This window comes from Barbus barbus (genome assembly GCF_936440315.1).
Source record: "Barbus barbus genome assembly, chromosome: 25".
NCBI classification, from domain to species: Eukaryota; Metazoa; Chordata; class Actinopteri; order Cypriniformes; family Cyprinidae; genus Barbus; species Barbus barbus.
Window position 1 is genome coordinate 3,256,197 of NC_136753.1, and position 22,962 is coordinate 3,279,158.

The window sequence follows — 22,962 nt, forward strand, 5'->3', positions numbered from 1 at the left end:
CTGCAAAAATATTTTTTTTTTATAATAAGAATAATGAAATGTTACAATACAAAAAATAAACGTGGCTTTAATTCTGAAAACGTTTAATTTTTATGCAAAATGTAATTTATTTTTCTCTTCTAGACATGTTTATCCACCCTTTAATGAATAAAAATTGTATGGTTATGGCAAATAATTATTAACATAAAATTACTTATGCACAAGGGCAATTATTTGTACTGTCACTATAATATACCAAAAATGTTTGTAAACTTAAAATGAACTTGAATAAAAAGCAAATTTTTTAGCTCCTGTGTATAGTTATCAAACTCCTCAGGATGAAACGACAGGAACACCGACATTGAATTTGTTTGTTTTATTATAAAAAAAAAAAATGATACCAATACAGGGTTCTGACAGCTAAACACTGAAAAACACACCGAGGCTGTGGTTACTATGTCAAAAGCACAAAAGAAATCACCTGGTGCTTGATCATCTTCAAGCATTGCCCTTTGACCTCAATGGCAGCAGAGAGCTTGATGACATCAACAGCAGGATGTAAATAAGGACACTTTGATACAGAAATCAAATCATGCGTTTAGTACCATACACTTCAGCTGGGATTAGAGATAAAGCTAGTAATGTATAGATGCAGCAAGCATGCTGGTATTATTCTGAAGGAGTTGTACGATGTGATTCATTTGATTGTGTTCTTGGCATAGCTGACAAAAGCTTATTAAACGTCTTTCCTGTAACGGTTTCTTAACCAAATGGTTTTCCCTGTGCTGTCATCATGCCATTTACAAGAAAGCACAAAAGGTCAGTTTATCACAAAAACAAACACGTTCACATACGTTTTAGCTTATAAAATGACAATTCAGCCAAGACAGACAAATAATTTTGGTTTAAACCCAAAAAGCTCTTTGAAACTTGAGTCCCTTCTCAAACTCCACCAAAAACATGAAATAAAATCTAATTCCTAGCTGAATGGTTAGTAAATAATATTAGCCATCTCTTAAATGTATTAACGTACTCTAGTCTGACCCTACTGTTAGATAACCCACGTAATGCCTATTTACTAAAAACACAATTCTAGTGGGTTAAAAATTAAAAGTGCATAAACTGAGGAAAGTAGGGAAATAAGTGAAGATCACAAGGAAGCACAATCGGTGTCACGAAGGAATTCATTCAGGGGTCAAAGTGTCAAGACCATGTAATACAGTGGTTGACATCTTTAGGGCTACTTGCTTTATATTTAAGGGGTGTAAATGCAAACAGAATGAGAATAGACTGATAAAATATATTCTACTCTATTAAAGATGGAAACCTGGAGCAAAAATGATCTAAAAAAAGAATCTCCCTTGTCTTTAGGTTTCAGTCGCAGGATCATTTTAAGCCAAACTTAAAAATACAATCTGCAGTGATGCCTTTTGTGTGAACAAATCACTAATTTCCCTTAAATACACAGTCCCTGAATAATTTTAAATAACATCATTTTGAACAAGGTTACATGTAGCAGAACAAGTGCCTGTACAAACAAACCCAAACATATCCTGAGCAATCCAGATCTGCTCTTTTGTGACAAAACTTCCCAATAACCAATTCAGTGCAAAGAAGTAAAGGAGCTTACGTCCAGATACAAATGCTTGCTTAGACCTTCCCCCTGCACCCGTAATGATGCAAAAAGATGTTCTATTAAATGTCTAAAAGGCTTTAGCTATCTATAATGCAGGACAGATGACCAACTACAGAGAGGAACTCAGGAACTGCTGAATGAATCAAGTCAAACCCCTAAAATGAGGCTGTGGAGATGCGACCATCTATTTCACTTGCCATATTCCTTTCTTGTTTGTGTTCATCACCTCAATCTTGTTTATATGATTCACTAGGATGAATCAAAGTGACTTTAAACCTGCACAAACCTTCATATTTCCAGTTCTTTACAGCATTTCTTTAAACTTCCTTCCATCGATTCAACATTCAACAACCCTCGACACGTACATATCCCTTCTTGATCTATCCGCCACTTCACAACTCCACAGCCTCATGTGTTAATGGAGAATGGAGTGCGAAGACTTGTTAATGAAACTAAATAAAGGAAAAATACATTTAGATGGAGATAAATAGGATTAGAAGTCTTAGTTTCCTCTTGAGTGCTATAAGGCCTTTAAAAATCTTCATTTTAACATAAACATGGCAACAAGACACTTTAACTTCATTTTTGTGCTTTAAAAACCACCTTAAATGTCTTTCAGCCTCTTTTTCTGGAGAACTGATCAAGGATATGAGGGATAGATATAAAGTCACTCCTGTTGGTCGGAGACCACGCCCACATCCTTATGAATTATGCAGGTGGGGGGGGCCTGAGAAAGGGAGGCGTGTCTACGTGTGCGGCGCGGTTCGTTTAGGTTCCCCCATGGTGGAATGGGAAGGGCCAGGGAGGCAGGGTGAGGGGGCGGGACAGGAAAGGATGGACTAGAGACGGATGCGCTACGGCGGCCAACCATGGCAGGCAGACTTTGATTACGCCGAAGCCCATCCAATAAGCTGCCTCCTCCTGTTGCTAGGAAGGTGGCACATTCCTGTGGATGGGCGCCTTCTGCGTCTGACCCTTGGAGGACTTTTTTATCCAAGCCTAGCTTGCGAAGATGCTTCACGAGGTTGACGGCGTGGCAGTCGGGTTTGGTCGACAGCCCATGAGGAGATCGATCAGGGCTCAGGAGATCCGGTCGCGGGGCACGGCCGAGTTTTAGTCCGTAGACGTCTTGCAGGAAGAGCTCGGCTGGACGGGACGCTAGGAAGTTGTCCGAAGAGGTGGATCGGGACTCGAAGGGCACAGGAGAGGGGCATGGGGAGTGGGAGGGGGAGTTTGGAGGAGTGCTAGGAAGACGACGTAGAGAAAGAGGCTTTTTGGGTGCTGTCACAGCGGCGGGACCCTGAGCGGAGATGCCTTTCTCCAGCAGGAGCTTGGCGAGACCACCAGGGGGCGCTGCAGGGCGGCGAACGGGGAAAGAATCTCCCAGACTCAACCTGCAGGGTGTGACTGGAGTACTGGGACCGGTCCGGAGAGAACTCGGAGTGTTATCACTCACAGAAGTACTGCAGGCAGAGCTGATAAACAGAAAGAAAACAGTAATATGATCAAATAGATCCATGCATAAGAATATATCACAGAAAAGAAATATAGAAATAATAATATAAATAATAAAATAATAATAATATTATATATATATATATATATATATATATATATATATATATATATATATATATATATATATATATATATATATATATATATATATATATTAATAGAGTTGAGAAAGATTAAGTGGCAAAATAAATGATAAATTAAAAATAAATAGATAACACTTCTTTCTATTTTGTTAACTTTGCTGGTTGCACATATAAACAAACATACAATGGGACTGCTCGGATTCATCAGCGTAGGACTCTTTTGAATCAGTTTTTCTTTTGTGCTTTTTATTGGTTCTTACGTAAAAGTCCTTTATAATGAACAAATCAGTTTCAAACTCACATGTATACTAAAATCTGACAGTTCCTGAATTACTAAATTAAAAAAAGTGCAGTTCAGTAAGACACCAAACACAACAGCAAAAATAAAGACAGTTATCAAATGATTCACATCCTCAAGCTGCTGTTTCTTAGGGGTGAAAGTGTTGTACCTGGGTGTCACCTGTGTGCTGTCACTGGGATGCAGGATCCGGCAGGTAGTGAAGGTGTATGTGGAAAACGTGGAGCTCTGATATTTCCCAGGATTTATAGCTAAACACAAACAAAAAGTGATCAACAAACATGCATTTTATACAGAAACCGGAAAACAAACAGGCAATGGTGTTTGCAGTGACAGCCGTTTACCTGTAGAGGGCGCGTTAGATACGAGATTCAGCTCAAACTGTAGAGCCCCTGATCCGGAGACTCCAGAACTAACTGCAGGAGCAGAGCTGGCTGTCAGGTTAACTGCTGCTGCTGAGGAAACAGCTGTTGCTATGGGGACAGGGGAATTCCTGAGGGATGCAGGAAGGGGCGGGACATTAGCTGGGCTTTGGACACGCCTCCTCTCTCTCTTCTTTTCCGGAGTGGATGATGAGCGCACGTTAAATGTGATTCCTTCCTCTTCCTCCTCCTCATCTTCCTCTTTTATCTTTGCATCCTGTGGCCCCTCCTCTTTTCTCTTATGTTCCCACAGTAGTTTCTCCTGGTCTTCGTCCTCTTCGAGGTCAGCCAGGTGGTAAACATTGTCCAGAGGGAGAGGGCGGAAGCCTTTGGTAACTACGCCTGGATGGGGGTCTAGAATAGTGGCCAGGTGAGGTTTAGCGAGCTGCTGCCAGTGATGAAGAGTCAGAGAACCTGAAGATCAAGCCAACAGGAACAAATACTCAAGAAACATAGTAACACACTACAATAATGTGCAATTCTTTACTTTCAGGCATCAACAAACTATAATCAATACTGCTACTGAATTTATTCATCTATGTTAAATAATTATTTCTATATACACACACTACTGTTCAAACATATGGGGTCACTGATAAGAAAATTCTTAATTAAAAAAACTCTGAAGACTGGAGTAATGATGCTGAAAATTCAGCTATGATCAAAGGAATAAATGACATTTTACAATATATTGAAAGAGAACATCTATTTTAACATTTCACAATATTACTATTTTTACTGTATTTTTAATTCAATAATTACATAATTGCTTTGTTGAGCATATGAGACTTTAAAAAACTGGAAGTGCATACATTTCTAACAGTTTTAAATTGTATAAATTTAGAGCTGTCGCGATTCGTCGATTATTAAAAACCGTCGACTTCATTTTGCTCGCGTCGACTAACCAGCAAAATACCGGAAGTGGTGCATTTCACAGACGAGAATCCATAAAACACATTTTTAGACTATTTTCCAAGGTTGCATGATATATTAAGTGTACGTTTGAATTAAATGATGCTTGGTCAATATTAAACAGTAATGTGTAAAAATAATCGTCAGGCCGTCGGCGCCCCCTGCAGGCCTTTGTTGTGATGCGTAATCTACATTAACTCTATTGATTATAATACATTATGCATTTTAACAGTTTTGTTCAATAAAACCATATGATTTCTTGCTTTTGATACTATATTTGAACTAATTATTATTGCATCATTGCTATTATATATGTATTTTAAGTCATTTAAAAAGCTATTGTTCACTTAAATACATTTTTATTACCACAAAAAAATATATATATATAATTATAGGACCCTATGAAATCAGTTTTATTTCCAAATTCAGCTTTTAAAATTGTATTAATCAAAAAGCCTGTCTAATTAATCGAAATTTACAGTTTTATCTGTACCAAATTCTGTTTTCCATTATTTTCTGGATTCCATTTAATAATAAAAAGCATCTCCAATTAATTAAATAATAATTTTTTTTTTTTTTTTTTTTTTCAGAAATACTGCACATTTACATTTTTCACCTAAATAAATTCTGGTAAATAATATTTCTGGTGAATACTCCTTTAAAAAGTGTTTTCTGATTAGACTAAAACACATGGATATGATGTCATTCTCACACTATAATACCGAACTGTGATTTCAGTGATTTGGACTGAGATGGACACTTGCTTCTTGACCTCTATGTTGCACTTCACTTTTGTTTAAAAAAGGATTTCATAGAAATTTGGATTTCATTTGGTTTAATTAAATATTTTTAAGTAAAATTGTTGATTTGTTCTTGCGGGAAATTAATCGTTTAGATTAATCGAAATAAAAATAGTCGTTAGTGGCAGCCCTATATAAATTAAATGCATAAATTGATTAAACATCATTCTATTATGAACAATAATATATTTACAATTTTTTTTCTAGATGAATAAATGCTTTTAAAAATAAAATTTAGTTTGTTACACCCAATACATTAACTGATTAATGAAATAAAATTTATGATATAACAATCGAATATGTAAAATAACAATAAGATAAATAAATATACAAAATAACAATATAAAAACTAAAATTTTGAAATTTATTTTCATTCAATTTATACCTTTATAACCAGAGAAAATTAAAATGTAACAAGGAGAAATTTGTCCAAATCCTCACAGTCCATACAGTGACTAGGTTATCTGTTTAAAATTGCACTTTCAGAAAAACTTGGCTCTTTTTTTTATCAGCACACTACTCTCTACTCACCTTCCATTGGTTTGACAATCTGCAGCTTTTCAGGGAGAAATGTCTTGAAACAGCTGGAGGAGATGGAGAAATCTGATAGGTTGGTGAAAGACGAGACTGTGCTTCCCATTGGTGAACTACAGCCGCTCCCGCCCCCTTCTGACTCCGCAGCCGCCAGCTCCTGCAGCTTCCTCTCTCTCTCGGCCTGGAAGAACTGTCGCTCGCACAGGAAGTTCTGCCTCCGCAGGGAGAGGCGGTTTATGGCTGATGTAAGTTCGTTTCCTCCGGGAGAGCCGGGCTGACCCAGACGAGAGTTCTCTCTGCAGTACGCACAAGATGTGTGTTAGAAGCACACAAAAGCATTGTGGGTATAAACACATTGTGCGGTCACACTCACTTGGTGGCGTCCACGTCTCCAGCTCCTTCCTCTGTGTTGGGTGTGTGTGATTGATAGGGCACTGGGGTCATGACCACGCCGCCGCGGGCGGAGCCAGGGATCGGAGGCACTGTGGCAGCCGCTCTCATCACCGACTGATTGACAGACCGCACCGTCTGGAACACACGCTTGTGGGTCGACCTTCAGACGGAGCAGACAGGGGTCAAAGGTCAGTGCAGCTGAAGGATAAAATGACTATTATAACTCTGTGTGTAAAGGAGAATGGTGCGCGTCACCTCTGGTCCTGGAAGGTGATTTCCTCTTCTACACTCAGCTCTCTTCTCATAGTACCTTCAATCTCAGCTGCCAAAGAATCCTGAAGGACATAAAAAAAGAGCAATGATTATACACCTATAAACCCAAAGCAGAGAGACAGAGACCGGCCATGCAAGAATAAGTGTGTTAGTTAAAAAAAATAAAATAAAAATAAAACAAAATGAAATAAGACATAAACTACAAAAGAAATAACAGAAAAAAAAAAAAAAAAATCAGCAACACTAATAAAAAATAAAACTAAAAATGAAACTAAAACACAAATCTAAACAAATAAAAAAGATATATAAACAATGAAACGGAATGAATAAGTGACATAAAATGAAATAGAATTAAAAAAATGAAATAAACCAAACAACAACAACAAAATTAATCAAATTTGTCAGTGCTTCCCGATGTAAAACATGCTGCCATAAATGCTGGGGAGTTGTGGGAGCAGCTTCATGTCTATATACTATATTACATATATGTCTATACTATATATCATGTATTGTTTGTTTTTGCAAATAATTGTAACCACTATTATGTAAAATTATAGTAAGGTCTAGAACATTAAATTCCTGGAGGGCCCAGCTCTGCAGAGGTTAGCTCCAAATCACACCTGCTTGGAAGCTTCTAGTGATCCTGAAGAGCTTGATTAGCTGGATCAGCTGTGTTTGATTTGAATTGAGTTTGAGACCAATGGTCTAGAATAATAGTCATACATGCATCCATTCTTTTTCTCATATTTATTTTTACATGCCAAATTATAGCCCAAATTACAATACCCGCCCATTAAAGCACATGATTGGCACCGAATTCCATGCACTATTATAAAAGTATAATGGTTAAAATTATTTATGAAAATATATATTAGATTGCAATGTGAATAATAATGCATTAACAATTTCTAATAAAGCATTGCATGTGCAGATTACTGAAATGGTTTGTATTAGGAACAGATGTGATTGAAAAAAATATTTTAACAAACAAACGTGTATGAGAGAGATGGAGGTGTGGAGCAAGAGATCTGTGTTTCTCACCATAGGATAGAGTCCGTACGACAGGTGTCTGCGCAGGCCTGCAGATGGCGTGTTCTTACTGCGCAGCTCCTTAATCTCCTCCTGAGACTCGTGTAACATTCCCACACACTCAGCATTCCTGTCTGACAGCTCCTTCAGCTGAAACACACACAGAGACACACACAGATGTTTATATTCCACAGGCCACGGGTGTGTGCGTGTCATAATACAGCAGAGCAGGCGTCTATTACTTCATCAACTTATTGTCCATTGTGAACGACCTTGATAATTTAGATTTTTCCTATTGTGTTTGCATGCGCCTTATAAAAAGGTCTTAAAATGACAACAATATTGTTTATTGCAATTACATCTGGGACAAACTATTGTCCCAAAAATGTGTTATCGTGCCAGCAAAGAGAGTTCAATACCCTGATATACATGAGATTGCAGACATGATCACCATAACACTTCCAGGTCACTATGGTCACAGCATTTATTAACCAACCCTGTCCTGTAACTTGTTATAACACTCCAGCCTTTATGGACACATTTCATAAGTTCAGCAGAAGTGCAATGATAAGACAGACACACCACACGAATGAATGAAGTTACATAAGTTTATAGCCTTTTTTAAGTCACAGTGACTAAGCTGCTTTTTCTTAGAACTTTAAAAATGATGTTCGAAATGCTTTAAGACCTTCAATCAAGCGGATTAATCCCAACACTGTATTTAAGTAAAACAGGGCTGTTTGTAATCAGAATGATCAGTCTTAATCCAGATTTGCAGACGCAGAGCTGTTGGAGCTTCAGGTTCATTACATCACACAGTTTACCTCAGCTGTGAGATGCCGCTGTGCTTCCTTTGAGGCTTGAAGGTGAATTCTCAGCTCTTCTTTCTCTAGTGCCAACTGAGTAACAAACACAGCCATATATGATTATACATCAACATACAGTACCATTTAAGTTTTTTTTTTCAATGTTTTTGAATGTCTTTCAGGCTCAGCAAGGCTGTATTTATTTGATCAAAAATACAATAAAAGCAATAATATTAATACAATTTGAAATAAGTGCTTTCTATTTGAATATATTTTAAAATGTAATTTATTCCTGTGATCAAAGCTGTATTTTCAGCATCATTACTCCAGTCTTCAGTGTCACAGGATCCTTCAGAAATGATTCTAATATGCTGATTTGCTGCTCAAGAAACATTTTGAAAAGAGATCATATTTTTGTGCAAACCATGATAAATATTTTAGGATCTTTTGTATATTTATAAATGTATATACGATCATTTTTGATCAATTTAATGCATACTTGCTGAATAAAAGAATTAAGTATGGCATGTATCCTGACCTCTTTGACTCTTTGCTGGAGCTCGACGATCTGCGAGAGGAGTTGTGTGATCTCCTCTTGATGTCTCATTAACACCTCGTTCTTCTGGGAGAGCTCATCCGTCAGTGACACCATCTGACTGTTTGACTCTCCTGTTAAACAAACACAAAAATAAACCTAGATCACATTCAGTAAGTCTATTCAAATGCACGTCGATCCGAATGAATCCAATCCGGTTTCACATTCTAAAGCTTCTGCTTATATGAACCCTAAAGCAATCGATTCACAACATCATTTAAATGTGCATAACATGCATTGCAAAAAAAACTTCAGCACATTTAGTTGCATATAACCACAGCTGAAGAAGTGTTTTTCCTGAGGCACTGTTTCAAACCCTAAAAAGCCACCCAGCCAACATTTTAGGCATCATAGGCATTCTTCGAGCTTAAAGGCATTTCCAAAATTGCACATTGGCCAAAATCAACAACAGTTACATGCATTTTTCATTTGTGAAGGACAACGTTAATGAGGTTTAATTTGGTTTATGATGCTGCTTTTGAAGGCAGATGCCTGTGCAGACAGTTTTCAGACTCGGTTTAACTTGATTTGGAACTTGAAAGTCAACGGAGATACTCACGTAGCTCTTTAACGCAGTCATTGACCAGCTGCTGTTCTTTCTCCTCATAAGTGATGGTCTCAGTCTTCAGGTGACAGGCCTGTGGAAATTCAGAGGTTACGCTTTCATAAAACCCTTATGCTCCAGGAACATCATCCAGAGCCCATGACGCACCTCTGATCTCAGGGACAGGTTCTCTTCCTCCAGCTCCTGGAGTTTGGACTGGAGGGCCTCCAGTTGGTTGAGGGCGAGAGCGGCTCCTGTGGGCATGGGGTGACGTAGCGGCGTGGAGCAGCTGGAGTCGGTCTCGCTCTCCTCGCTGGCGCTCGCGACCATACGGAGGAGTTCATCCTTCTTCGCCAACTCATGCTGTAGCTGATGAACCTGATAGAGCGATTACATGTGGGATATTGAAGCCAGCTTATACACATTTAGCCTAATTTTTTTAATGTCAAAGCGTGTTGTACCTGGTCTACGGCCTGCGCTAGCTGCTCCTCCAGAGATTCGTTTCGCTCCTGCAGCACGTGGTTCCTCTGCAGGAGAGACTGACCGATCCGAGCGGCCAATTCCAGGTCGCGGTCCCTCTGCGGGATGACATCATGATGCAGACAGACAGCCAATCAAGAGATGTTACTAACAAAAACAAACCAGACAAAGCACTTTCTCACAGTTTGCTGACCAATCACTCACTTCAGCCAGGAGGTGTGTGACCATGTCAATGTCATTGTAGGTCTTGGTCATCTGCTCCACACGGTCAGCGCTGAGGACTATGGTGAGAGAGACAGAAAATATAAATGTGAATGCTTTAAAAAAAAATACTGGCAACTACACTAGCGGTGCATATTCAGTGAGACAAACCAAAACAGGAGAGTGCAAAAACACCCACATGCCATATGGCAAGCCCTACACACACACACTTCTTAACACTGCAATAACATCATGCACAAACCCAAAATGCATTCAAAAACACATGTATTCAGCTTCACTATTAATTGCATGCACTACATAAACTACTGTTCAAAAGTTTGGGGTCAAAAGATTTTTATTTCATTTATTATTATTTACTTATTAATACTTTTATTCAGCAAGGCTGCATTAAATTGATCGAAAGTGACCATAATCTCCATTTCCGTACATTTCACAATAGTACTATTAAAAAAAAAAAATCAAATTAATGCAGCCTTGGCGAGCATAAGGGACTTCTTTTAAAAACAAACCTCTTACTGATCCCAAACTATTTAATGGTAAATGCCCATGGATCTAAATCTGAAGTCAGTTTCCTCTACACTACCGATGGCTCTCTACAACAAATAAACTCTAGAACTTTAAAGAGGTCATTTTTTCCAGTTATTTTTTAATAATTCTTGTCAAGATTGCACCACAAGTTATTTACCAGTGTCTCATTTATACAGTTTTACAGTAGTTTACGGTTCCATTTTTATGAAAACCCTAATAACAAGCAATAAATCCTAGTCATCCCAAACACATGCAAAATCATATCGTCCACTACTTGATTATGGCACACCAAGCAGCAATTTTCCAATTCAGCATGGACAGATAAATTGCTTGCTGCAACATACATAATTAAATAGCACGATTTGGCTACGGTTAAGGCTTTAGGCAAATGAGATGTGTTATGATTGGCTAACCTCTTCACATGTGAAATGAGTAACAATGACAAGTCTTTGATACCAAATAGGTGTTAATGTGGGTGGTCACGTAGTTCATGTTGTTTCAAGTTCTTCGTTGTGCATCAAACTCTCATTTAATGTTTTCCATGATATGACCCCTTTAATGTGAGTTTCAGGTCGCTGTAAGACACTGCAGCACAGTTAAAGGAACACTCCACTTTTTTGGAAATAGGCTCATTTTATAACTCCCCTAGAGTTAAACAGTTGAATTTTACCGTTTTTGAATCCATTCAGCCGATCTCCGAGTCTGCCGGTAACACTTTTAGCTTAACCTTAGCATAGATCACTGAATCGGATTAGACCATTAGCATCTCGCTCAAAAATGACCAAAGAGTTTCGTTAATTTTCCTATTTAAAGCTTGACTCTTCTGTAGTTACATCGTGCACTAAGACCGACTGAAAATGAAAAGTTACGATTTTCTAGGCCGATATAGCTAGGAACTATACCCTCATTCTGGCGTAATAATCAAGGAACTTTGCTGCCGTACCATGAGTATGACACGGAGATCGGCTGAATGGATTCAAAAACGGTCAAATTCAACTGTTTAACTCTAGGGGAGTTATAAAATGAGCCTTTTCCAAAAAAAGTGGAGTGTTCCTTTAACACACCAGACTAGACATGCTGTTTGCCCGAGGTCAAATACTAGCTCATAAATAGAAGCAGAAACTAGGAAGGACAGGCGTACTGTAAGACAGATGAGTGGAAAACAGACAGATAAAGCATCAGACAGACCGCGTGTTACCTTTAGAGAGGCTGTTAGAGCCATTATGGGGATAAGAGGAACCAACAGCTAGAAATGCTGCAGAGGGAATGAGAGAAAGAGAACGAGAGGACAGAAGAAGAGAAGGAAGACAGAGAGAAATATTAGATGCTGAGGAATTGTGGTAAACATCAAGTGAAGGGAGAAAATGAGAAACACCATCACCAGCATAGAGAGAGAGAGAGAGAGAGAAAGAGAGCGAGAGAGGGATAAGAGAGGAGTAATGAAGCACCTGACAGCAGTCACTGTCCCGTGAGTGCTCCTGCATTAAAATAAATGCAATCGGATTAGGTTTAAACACACACACACACACGTTTACAGATGCTTAAGAATACACTGTAGCTTTAGCTGTGGATCAGTTCATTTAGTGTAAATGTTTTATGAATTCTGCACCAGCAAACCACACTGAAGTCTTGAAAAGTATCTAGGGTTCATGTGAGACGAATTCTTACTCACTGAAGTTAATTGCTGCAGCCATTGTCCTCTCATGATCTGTTACAGTAATAAACCTCTGACACTCGTGATGATGCAAACATTTACAGTTCAAGACAAAAAAGTTCTTTAAATGACAGAATAGACTCTGTTAAATGATAAACACTCATGTAACAGCAAGAGGAATGTATGCTAATGGTTTTATACTATATTATGGAGAATATTATCCTGTAATCAGAGTCACCACCAGATTATTTAGATTGAAACACAGATTAAGAGATTCTCTGCTTTATGACCAACACTTCACTAGACTTTAAATAAAACACACAGGAGATCTGTCTCCAAACTACAGCCAAGTAAACAATGAGAGGTAAATATTTAACCTGCTAACCTAACTCTAATTATCTTAATATCTAACCCATAATCCTAAAAAGAATAAGTGCAAATAAACGGATGCAAATTGTAAATGCACACTACCATTCAAAGGTTTGGGGTCAGAGAGGATTTTTTAAAATGCTTTTAAGTTTTGAGAAGTCTCTTATGCTCATCAAGGCTGCATTTATATGAAAACAGCAATATTACAATTTAAAATAACTGTTTTCTATGTGAATATATTTTAAATGTAATTTATTCCTGTGATCAAAGCTGAATTTTCAGCATCATTACTCCAGTCTTCAGTGTCACATGATCTTCAGAAATCATTGTAATATGCTGATTTGCTGCTCAAGAAACATTTCTGATTATTATCAATGTTCAAAACAGCTGAGCTGCCTCATATTTTTGTGGGAGCTAATACATTTTAGTTTAGGATTCTTTGATGAATCGAAAGTTCATTTGAAATATAAATATTTTGCATTTTATGGTCACTTGATCAATGTAATGCTTCCTTGCTGATTAAAAGTATTAACCCCCCCCAAATCTAACTTTTGACTGGTAGTGTACATCTTGTCTTTACATGCTAAATTCCCATACATTCATAAAAAATCCAACACACACACACACACACACACACACGTCCATACCAGAGGCGAGATGGTGCGCTGGGAGCTCTTCACTCCACTGAAGCATCCTGCCAATCACAACACTTTGTCTCTGACATTAACACATTCCTCTATCCAGAGCCAAAAACACAGCGACTGAACCTTCATTACCACAGAAAGCACAGGAACTGAAGAAATAGCCTCAAAAACACTCATAATTCTGCTGTCCAGCCACAGACGCTCTGATCTGCTGTATAAACTAAGTGTCATGAAGAAACCTCAGCAATAAGTGACACATTTGTAATCACAGACATGCGGAGACCTTTGAGCTCCAGTAAAACATCAGCTGGTGTCAGTACGGTCAGGCCACTTCTGATATCACAGCGGCCCTTGCAAAACAGTTTGTCGCGAATTTATTAAACGGACAAAATGAGAAACCTGGGATTTATAATTGGCATAATTAACAAATGACAGAACACAATAACACTGCAGCAGGGATGTTGGACCTGCAATCTTAAGTGATCCGTCATCCTACTACCAGTGCAGTTATTGTTACCTAAAATACAACTAAAACTATTAAAGATCATTCTTGATAACAGAAATAAAATATAAACATTGGAAGTTTATGTGCTAAAATAAAATAAAAAATACATAAAAAAAACTGAAATTATAGCTAATTTAAAATAATAAATAATGATTTATGAAATATGATTTAATTAGTTTAGCTGTAAGTGCATAGAAAACGCTAATGATTATTAACCGATCTGCCAGCTCTAATCTGATAAATGCAACTAATTTGACCCATTTTGACTTTAAATGTAATTAATTAGATTTAATTGAATATAAAACACAAAATAACTGACTATTAACTGATTTCACATACAAAAATGCACTGTAATGGCTATGGCATTTTTGTGAAAATTGCTAGTTGAATTACATGAATTAATGAGGTTTTACTATGATCTCATAACAAACACTACAGAAAATGTTAGTTCTTATGAAATAGGTTGAATATGCATTAATAGGCTGGTCAGTTATGTACTGGGATCTTCTATTATGCCTCTCCCTCTATATATTATGATATTGTGCTCTTGTTCATGTTCAGCTCTGATTATAACCCTGAAATAGCCTCCATCTGCCCCCTCTATGCCTCTCAGGTTATTTTTAGCAACACATCATCATCCAACTGGGTAAAACTAGGGCAAAAAGTCTCAGCATGTCTCTGGCTGTGTTCCGCTCTTTTCAGAGCTACCCTAAATACCCTCCTCACTCGTTAGTGGTCCAGCACGTACACAAGAGAGCCCGTCCGCTCTGGCCCCTGATTAGACAATAACTTCTACTGCAGTGTCTACAGAGTAAAATCAATATAGAACAAAACTGATTCATGAACAAAGGACTTTTATAGTCCAAATTGCTTAATGAAACAAAAGGACTAATGAACAAAGATTTAAATCGTCTAACAAATGTCTTGCAGAACCCTGACGAAGTGTGTCTCGTCAAGTATCAGTAGGCAGCTCACTAAGTTTTGAAAAGGAGCTGCTATAGTATGTAGTATGGACCAGTGATTATCCTGCAGGAAACATGCTAGGCACATGACATATGTCATGTTAGTCAGCACTGACAGACTCTTAAAGAAATCAGCGCAACAAGGGCCGTCACAGATGACCTCAGCACAAGTGCTTGATCTCAGAGACACAGAGAAACCCGAGCCTCCACTTCCTGTTCACTGCAGAAGTGAGCAGCACACACCCTCAACAAAACTGCCACAACAACTCAAAGGAAACGCTCAACAATGCCATCATGCAACGACGCAAACAGACACACACAATACATACTGTGTGCAGAAACACACACATGAGTTCAGCCCACATGCCCTCCCTGTCCGTTATAGATGACCTTGCATTGTCAGAAGTCCTGTAGTGTCTGTAAGTGGCACAGATTCTTAAAAATAAAACACACTCACACACACATCCTCATGCTCAGTGCATGTATGAATCTCAATGTGGTCTCACCTTCTGCAGCATATTGGTCATAAAGCTCCTCATTCTGTATGTTTAGCACCGGCATGACTGCTCTTCTCCTCTCCTCTCTCTAGCCATCCATCTGTCCCTCTCCCTCCCGCCCCATGACGCCCGGCTGGCTCTGCTGTCAGCTGCACTTAAGAGACCTGTCCACTGAATTCCTGTGCCCTTGCCAGGGACGGGCACCCACACACACACACCCTCAAGCATGCGCACACCAGTGTAAGGCAACATCAGCAATGTCACTAGCTCAATGGCGTGACACAAGCTCAGCTGTTTCCAAAATAATGTAGATTTGCCAGTAACAAGCCACTTTCCCCATAGTGTCTTGATACAAAATGATTTAAATATTAATTCTAATATGAAACAATTATACAAAATTATAGTTAATATATATATTTTTAATCACACTGTACTACGCACGCAGCTCTAACTGAGGTTAAAAAAAAAACATGCCGTCCAAAAATGCCCTCTCTCCATTACGTAACATTTGAATGAATTGGTTCATTCTGACAGTATTTAAATTAACCTATAACAAACATACATTGTTTATTAATCTATTACTTTTTCCTAAATGCATGTCATTGATCTTAATGGGAATGATTCATCAATACATACATTTCCAAAATATGATTAAAAAAACTGTTAATATCATAAATCCTCTGGTGAAACAATAAGACTAGATATAAAGATTGTAAAATGTAAAATTCAAGTTCTTAAAATAATAGTTTTAAAAATCCTTGATATTTTCAGGTTTTACGTGACCAAGGGAACCCTGCCTATTAGAGACTCAAGCTAAAGTCAACTGCCACCTGACTGTAGTTTAACTCTTTGAATTACAAGTAGCTTATATTTCAGGAAACCACATTTTTAAAGAAGCTTTTGATAGCAAACAAACATTTGTGTACATGTGTTTGGCAACACACACACACACACACACACACACTTACTCATGTAGCGGAAGGTTTCCTCGGCCAGCATGGGTGAGATGGCGCTGGGTTCCTCTGGAGAGCAGGAGGGGGAGATGACCCAGTCCTGACCCTCGTAAAGATACAGCGAATCCCCTCCGCAACCGCCGACACCCCCGTCACACACCTTACTGCCCTCATCTACAGAACAAACACACATCATTCAGTATCTGGCCGATTCCTCAGGTCTGAAGAGACGGTGTTGCCCAATATGAATCCATGCACGCCATCTGCTGTTCATTCAAGTCAGGACACACTCAGTCATATGATGAGGAATCATTAGTTTCTTGATAAGAGTAAAAATATTTAAAAAAATAACTTTCAGAGCTTAAAACTCCATAAACACATAGTCTGTAACGTCTGCAACTAGTCATTATTGCCCGTTGAGAAATCATTGTATAATTAGTCTGCATCATGTTTTTCTTTTTTCTGAGCCATGACAAATGAATCATCCTGACCCATCCCTAGATGTCACACAGATGCATCAGCAAATGACCATCCACGTTTACATGAGAGATGCCAATTTGGTGATCGGAAACTAGTTTTGAACAGTTTGGTGAACGTGTATGTGGAAAAATTCACCAAACCTTATGTTTTAGCACCTGCTGCTCAGCATATCTGTCCAAAGACTCCCAAAATTACAAGCTAAGCTAAAGTTATAATATGATTTCAGGTTAATTATTACAGAAAATTATTTTACATTGTCCACTGGGTTGTTGAAAAGCTAATTTATATGCATGCAATCATTCTAGAGCAATGGTTCTGAACCAGGGGCCGCAAAATGGCTTAAAATGAACTGAAAAAGGAGACAAAATTTAAAAAAAGCAAAAATAGCTATAAATCGAGATGCAAGCTGATATCACATGTACATCTCATTTTAACAAATGTAATTTTTTAAAACAGGTCCATTAATTTATACAATGAATATAGGCCTATAATTAAAATGATTAACACTGCAGTCATCAATGACAATTCAGAGCAGCTTTATTTCAGGCACTGATTTCCAAAAACAACCTGTTTAACGCGAAATACCTACGTTTCTTCTCTTTTTTTAGGTTTTTAATGTTTATTTTTCTATGTTAATGAGAGTGACAATAAGAGTTAAAAAACTGAAAAATTATTTGGAAATCCTTGGGGAGGCTGTGCCACTGGCTGCAAGTATTTCTAAATCATCCTTTAGAGGTGGGACAAAATGATATCATAATAGAAATGTGTTTTTCACTCATGTTTTCAAACTGAACATATATTCTGTGGTGATCAACACCCTGAGCTTAAGCTGTATTTAACTCAGACAATGCCTGATGCTAAATTTACCCTGAAATAAACAATACACTCTGCAATTACATGACACACACTTTAAACAACAGTATAAACATTCAAACATACACATGCAGTCTGAACAACACAATATAACAATAAATCTCAACCAGCGGTCCGCAATCAATGAAAATTTCCCATGCATTTCAACACGCTGAAAATTATTTAAAATTTGAGGTTAACATCCTCTATTCTTTCTCTGATAAGTTAACAGTGCAAATGTCACATGTAGGCTGGAGTTGCTCTGGTTGGGTGGATATCTGCTCCAGTGGAGCAGTTAACTCACTGCAGGAGAAAACCTGTGACTTTCTCTCTCTCTCTCTCTCTCTCTGTCTCTTACACACACACACACACACACACACACACACACACACACACCTGTTCCGGCAGCTGTGTCCTTCTTCTCCACGCTCATGGGCTTCACCTCGAACATTCTGATTGGTCAGCTGGGCGAATGAGGGCGGGGCTCCTCACTCATGCCCAATCCGCATGAGCAGAAGACGTGAAGGCCGCTGATGTCACATCCTGCTCTGTATCAAAACACCATGGAGATTCACAGATTCCAGACTATACCTGAAAGACAGAAAATACCATGACATTTAATAACCATGTGAGTGTGTTTCCAGAGGCCTGCATGGAAACATGTTTGTGATGCCTGGGTTTATAATCAATCACTCCCTCATTCTCTCTCTGCTGACATTTCAGCTCTGGCTGAGTGTGTCTCCTCCAGCTGTTTGGCAGATTAAGCGTGTATGTGACTGAGCCCGAGACACAAATCCAACATTTGAACCATTATGTAAAAAGGAGAGTTATGTGAAAGAAAGTCTTCAGTTTATTATTTCCCTTACAAAAAAAATAAAAATAAAAAATTCCACCAAAACACAGTTACTACAAGAGATTGTCAGGCCACTCTCTCTAAAGCTTGCCTGTTTTCTTCAGGCCACGTCGCAGCTGTCTTCGAGAGGGGCGAGAGGGGCACTTCCTGTTGTTCAGAAACTGAACGGTTCCAGCGTGATTTAAAGGAGCAGACATGAGCTTCCTGTCTTGAGTTCTGGAGGGAAGAAAATCCCATCGTACCGGACATGATGATGTTTACAGAGTATGATATTCATTTGGGAAACATGGCTTGGCTTTATAATGGATGAAAGCTGAGGGACAAAATTCCCTTTACAAACATTTACTATAATAATCACTCTGCAAAAAAATAAATAAATTAAAATAAGGAAAAAATAAATAAATAGTAGGATAACAGAGAAGCTACATTTTGTGAACAGATATTGTGAAGTATTATTACTATTTAAAATAACTGTTTTCTGTTATATGATTTAAAATGTATTTTATTCCTGTGATGTAAAGCTGAATTTTCAGCCACAAGATCCTTCGGATATCATTCTGATTTGCTGCTCAAGGAATTATTATTATTATTATTATTATTACATGCTGCCTAATACCTTTTGTGGAAACTGATACATTCAGGATCAATTAAATGTGACCCTGGACCACAAAACCAGTCATAAGGGTTCATTTTTGTTTAGAAATTGAGATTTGTACATCATCTGAAAGCTTAATATATAAGCTTCCTATTGATGTATTAACAATATTTGGCTGAAAATCTGGAATCTGAGGGTGCAAAAAAACCTAAATATTTAGAAAATTTAAAGTTAAAGTTTAAAGTTGTCCAAATGAAGTTCTTAGCAATGCATATTACTAATCAAAAATTAAATTTAATATATTTACAGTAGGAAATTTACAAAATATCTTTATGGAAGATGATCTTTACTTAATATCCTAATGATTTTTGGCATAAAAGAAAAATGGATAATTTTGGCCCATACAATGTATTTTTGGCTATTGCTACAAATATACCCCAGCGACTTAAGACTGGTTTAGTGGTCCAGGGTCACAAATAGAAAGCTCAAAAGAATTTGAAATAGAACTATTCTGTAACATTATAAATATCAATTTAATTTGCTGAAAAATTACATTCAAATTATTTTTAAAAAGTAGATTTTCATAGTAAACTTTTCCATAAGGGGCCACAGTCAAACGGTTTACCACAGTGAAGATGCTTCACCTTCCTTGTGTATGTTTGTCAAGCTCCGGAGGGTGTGGGATGTGGGTTTTGTGCACAGACAGAGCAAAACAAACCTGCTGTACTCCAAACAAAAGTGAAAGTGAACTTAGAATTGTACATCGTGTAATGCATTGCATATAATTTGGGGAATAATTTAATTTATATTAAAAACCCTTGTTGTAATAATCTTACCTGGCTAATAAATTCCAAATGAATGTTTTACATTTTCAAAATTATAGTGTAATTACCGGTCTTCATTTCAGAACCAGATCCTAAGCACTTAATCGTCAGTTCATTGTACCGTCCCTCTGTTAGCTCTTTCCTTTACAACTTCATTAATTACTGAACCTGAAAAACTTTCTCTTGTTACTGTCAGAAGATACGCAGCTATGCAAAGCCTTTCTGACAAATACTTCACAACAAGAAAACCATGCATGAATATTTACGTTCTTCCTCTTTTTTCTTTCTCCAGGAAGTTATTACTTTTTCGGGAAGTGCAAAGCTTGTGATGACAACCTGTTCTTTTAATATCGAGCCTCATGCCCACAAAGTCTGTCCAGGCCGTTACAGGAAACTCAGACAGTCACAGGGTCAATGATATCTCAACCTGACTCGGCAGCAGATGCAAGATTAGCATCGCAGGACAAGAAAAACAAGCATATCCGAATATCAGGCTATCATTATTATTATTGACACATCAAGCAGCACTGTCAGACGCATCCCAAAAGTAAAGGGATATTTGTGAGGGTGCGGTTGTACTGTTCACACACTCATCTGCAATGGCATGAATCCAAAAGTTTCCAGGAGCATTGCATCTGATCCAGACGTTAATGCAGAGCTCATGACAGCTGCCACTGTGATTACACCAGCATGACTTCCAACAGGCTCCATCTAAGTGACACCTAAATAAATTACACCCGTCCTATATATTCTCAGCCTCCCGTTTTGCTTAAGGGCAAGGAAAGCTGTCAATACACCTCCATTAGCAGCATGTCATCGGTTCATCAATCTCCCCTCTCTCCAGCAAGCTGTCTGCAATTATCCGAACCGTTACAAACTACAACAAAACAAACGACATGTGACAGGATCCAGAGGACTCGAGTTTCATTTTGAAGAGTGTGAACAAACCAGACTATTTCAACGGCCAAAAAAGAAATACACTAAACAAAATTATAAACGCAACACTTTTGTTTTTACCCCCATTTTTCATGAGCTGAACTCAAAGATCTAAGACTCTTTCTATGTACACAAAAGGCCTATTTCTCTCAGATATTGTTCACAAATCTGTCTAAATCTGTGTTAGTGAGCACTTCTCCTTTGCCGAGATAATCCATCCACCTCACAGGTGTGGCTTATCAAGATGCTGATTAGACAGCATGATTATTGCACAGGTGTGCCTTAGGCTGGCCACAATAAAAGGCCACTGACTCTAAAGTGGTGGGGTAACCAGCTCTGACTTATTGGGTATTGTCAAGAGGAAGATGAGAGACACCAGACCCAACAATGCAGATGACCTGAAGGCCGCTATCAAAGCAACCTGGGCTTCTATTACACCTGAGCAGTGCCACAGGCTGATTGCCTCCATGTCACGCCACATTGATGCAGTAATTCATGCAAAAGACCCTACCAAGTACTGAGTGCATAGAAATGAACATACTTTTCAGAAGCCTGACATTTCTGTTTAAAATATCCTTTTTATCCTGATCCTTTGATCCTTATCTGTAAGCCATAATTGAAATACATGCTTGAAATACTTAACTGTATGTAATGAATCTATATAATATATGGGTCTCACTTTCTGAAATGAGTGACAAAAAATATTGAGCTTTTGTCATGATATTCTAATTTTAGATGTACCTGTATGTATGTATATGTGTGTACTGTGTATATTTATTATGTATAGATACATACACACACATTATATATTTTGAAAACTTTAACATTTTTTATTTATATTATATATAAATATAGTTAATAAATACACGTAACATGTTTCTTAAATATATACACATGCATAATAAATATAAACAGTACACATGCAAACAAAAACTTGTATTATTTATCACGATTAATCATTTGACACCACTTTTATAAATGTATATATTTATATATCAAATTATTATTTTTTTAAATACTATTAATATTCAAATTGTTAGGCCAGTTTGTCTTTACAAATAATGTATTCTCCTTTTAAAATGACTTGATAAATAAACGAATTAATATAAAACAAAACGTCTTAAGTTTGGTTGACAAAGTCAACAGGTCGTGTTCATGAATTATGAAATTCATAAATCAGATGTAAGGTGAAGGGCATATTAATTCTGTTTGAACATAAATCACAACATTCCTGTAATTTGTCACTATGAGCCATTGATTAGAATGAACATAGATGATTATATTTATTTTTATCATGACATCTGAGGCTCAGATGTTATGTTAGCAATAAATATACGCGTCTATATTCAGATTCTGAGCAGAAATACATGAACAAAGGCAGCTATATAATAATGCAGTGTTAGGGAAAAACAAGCTATTTGATCTGATGCAACAGATTTCATAATCCTTGCAGATGGCACATCAGATTATCCAGATCTTTAAAACCAGGCAGAGTTATAACAAACAGAAAACACATCCGATGATCACTCATATCAAAACACACAACAAAATACATATGCGTTTAACTAGATGCATTGATCTCAAGAGCCATATGATCCTCCCTCACATCCGAAACTCATCCACTCACCCTACATACACACTAATAGACGAGCACGGCTTATTAAAGAGCGGGGAATCTCGCTTTCTTACCTATAGTTCACTGAAAATCCCTGTTTTATTTATTTGTTCTGGTGCATGTGGCTCCTGTCACTTCGAGCGTTCGAGACAATGAGCGGAGAGCGCGAGG

General features: G+C 37.7%; 1 protein-coding gene across 8 annotated transcripts; it reads right to left on the reverse strand.

Moving 5' to 3' along the window:
• Positions 1-337: 337 nt before the first annotated feature.
• Positions 338-22,956, reverse strand: trak2 (trafficking protein, kinesin binding 2). Of its 8 annotated transcripts, XM_079378280.1 has the most exons (17): positions 22,866-22,956; positions 18,365-18,559; positions 16,652-16,810; positions 12,251-12,307; positions 10,507-10,583; positions 10,284-10,400; positions 9,991-10,200; positions 9,838-9,916; positions 9,222-9,352; positions 8,702-8,776; positions 7,890-8,027; positions 6,831-6,910; positions 6,556-6,735; positions 6,180-6,478; positions 3,859-4,350; positions 3,666-3,765; positions 338-3,090 (listed from the first exon to the last, which is right to left on the reverse strand). In XM_079378280.1, exons 2-17 carry the CDS (start codon positions 18,417-18,419, stop codon positions 2,283-2,285), a joined length of 3,057 nt encoding a protein of 1,018 aa, XP_079234406.1. In that variant the 5' UTR covers positions 18,420-18,559; positions 22,866-22,956; the 3' UTR covers positions 338-2,282. The 8 variants fall into 8 exon arrangements, with proteins under 8 accessions (XP_079234406.1, XP_079234407.1, XP_079234411.1 ...); XM_079378281.1 differs by lacking the exon at positions 12,251-12,307 and having other exon boundaries at positions 22,866-22,949; XM_079378285.1 differs by lacking the exons at positions 16,652-16,810; positions 18,365-18,559; positions 22,866-22,956 and adding exons at positions 12,501-12,530; positions 15,693-15,794.
• Positions 22,957-22,962: the final 6 nt, after the last annotated feature.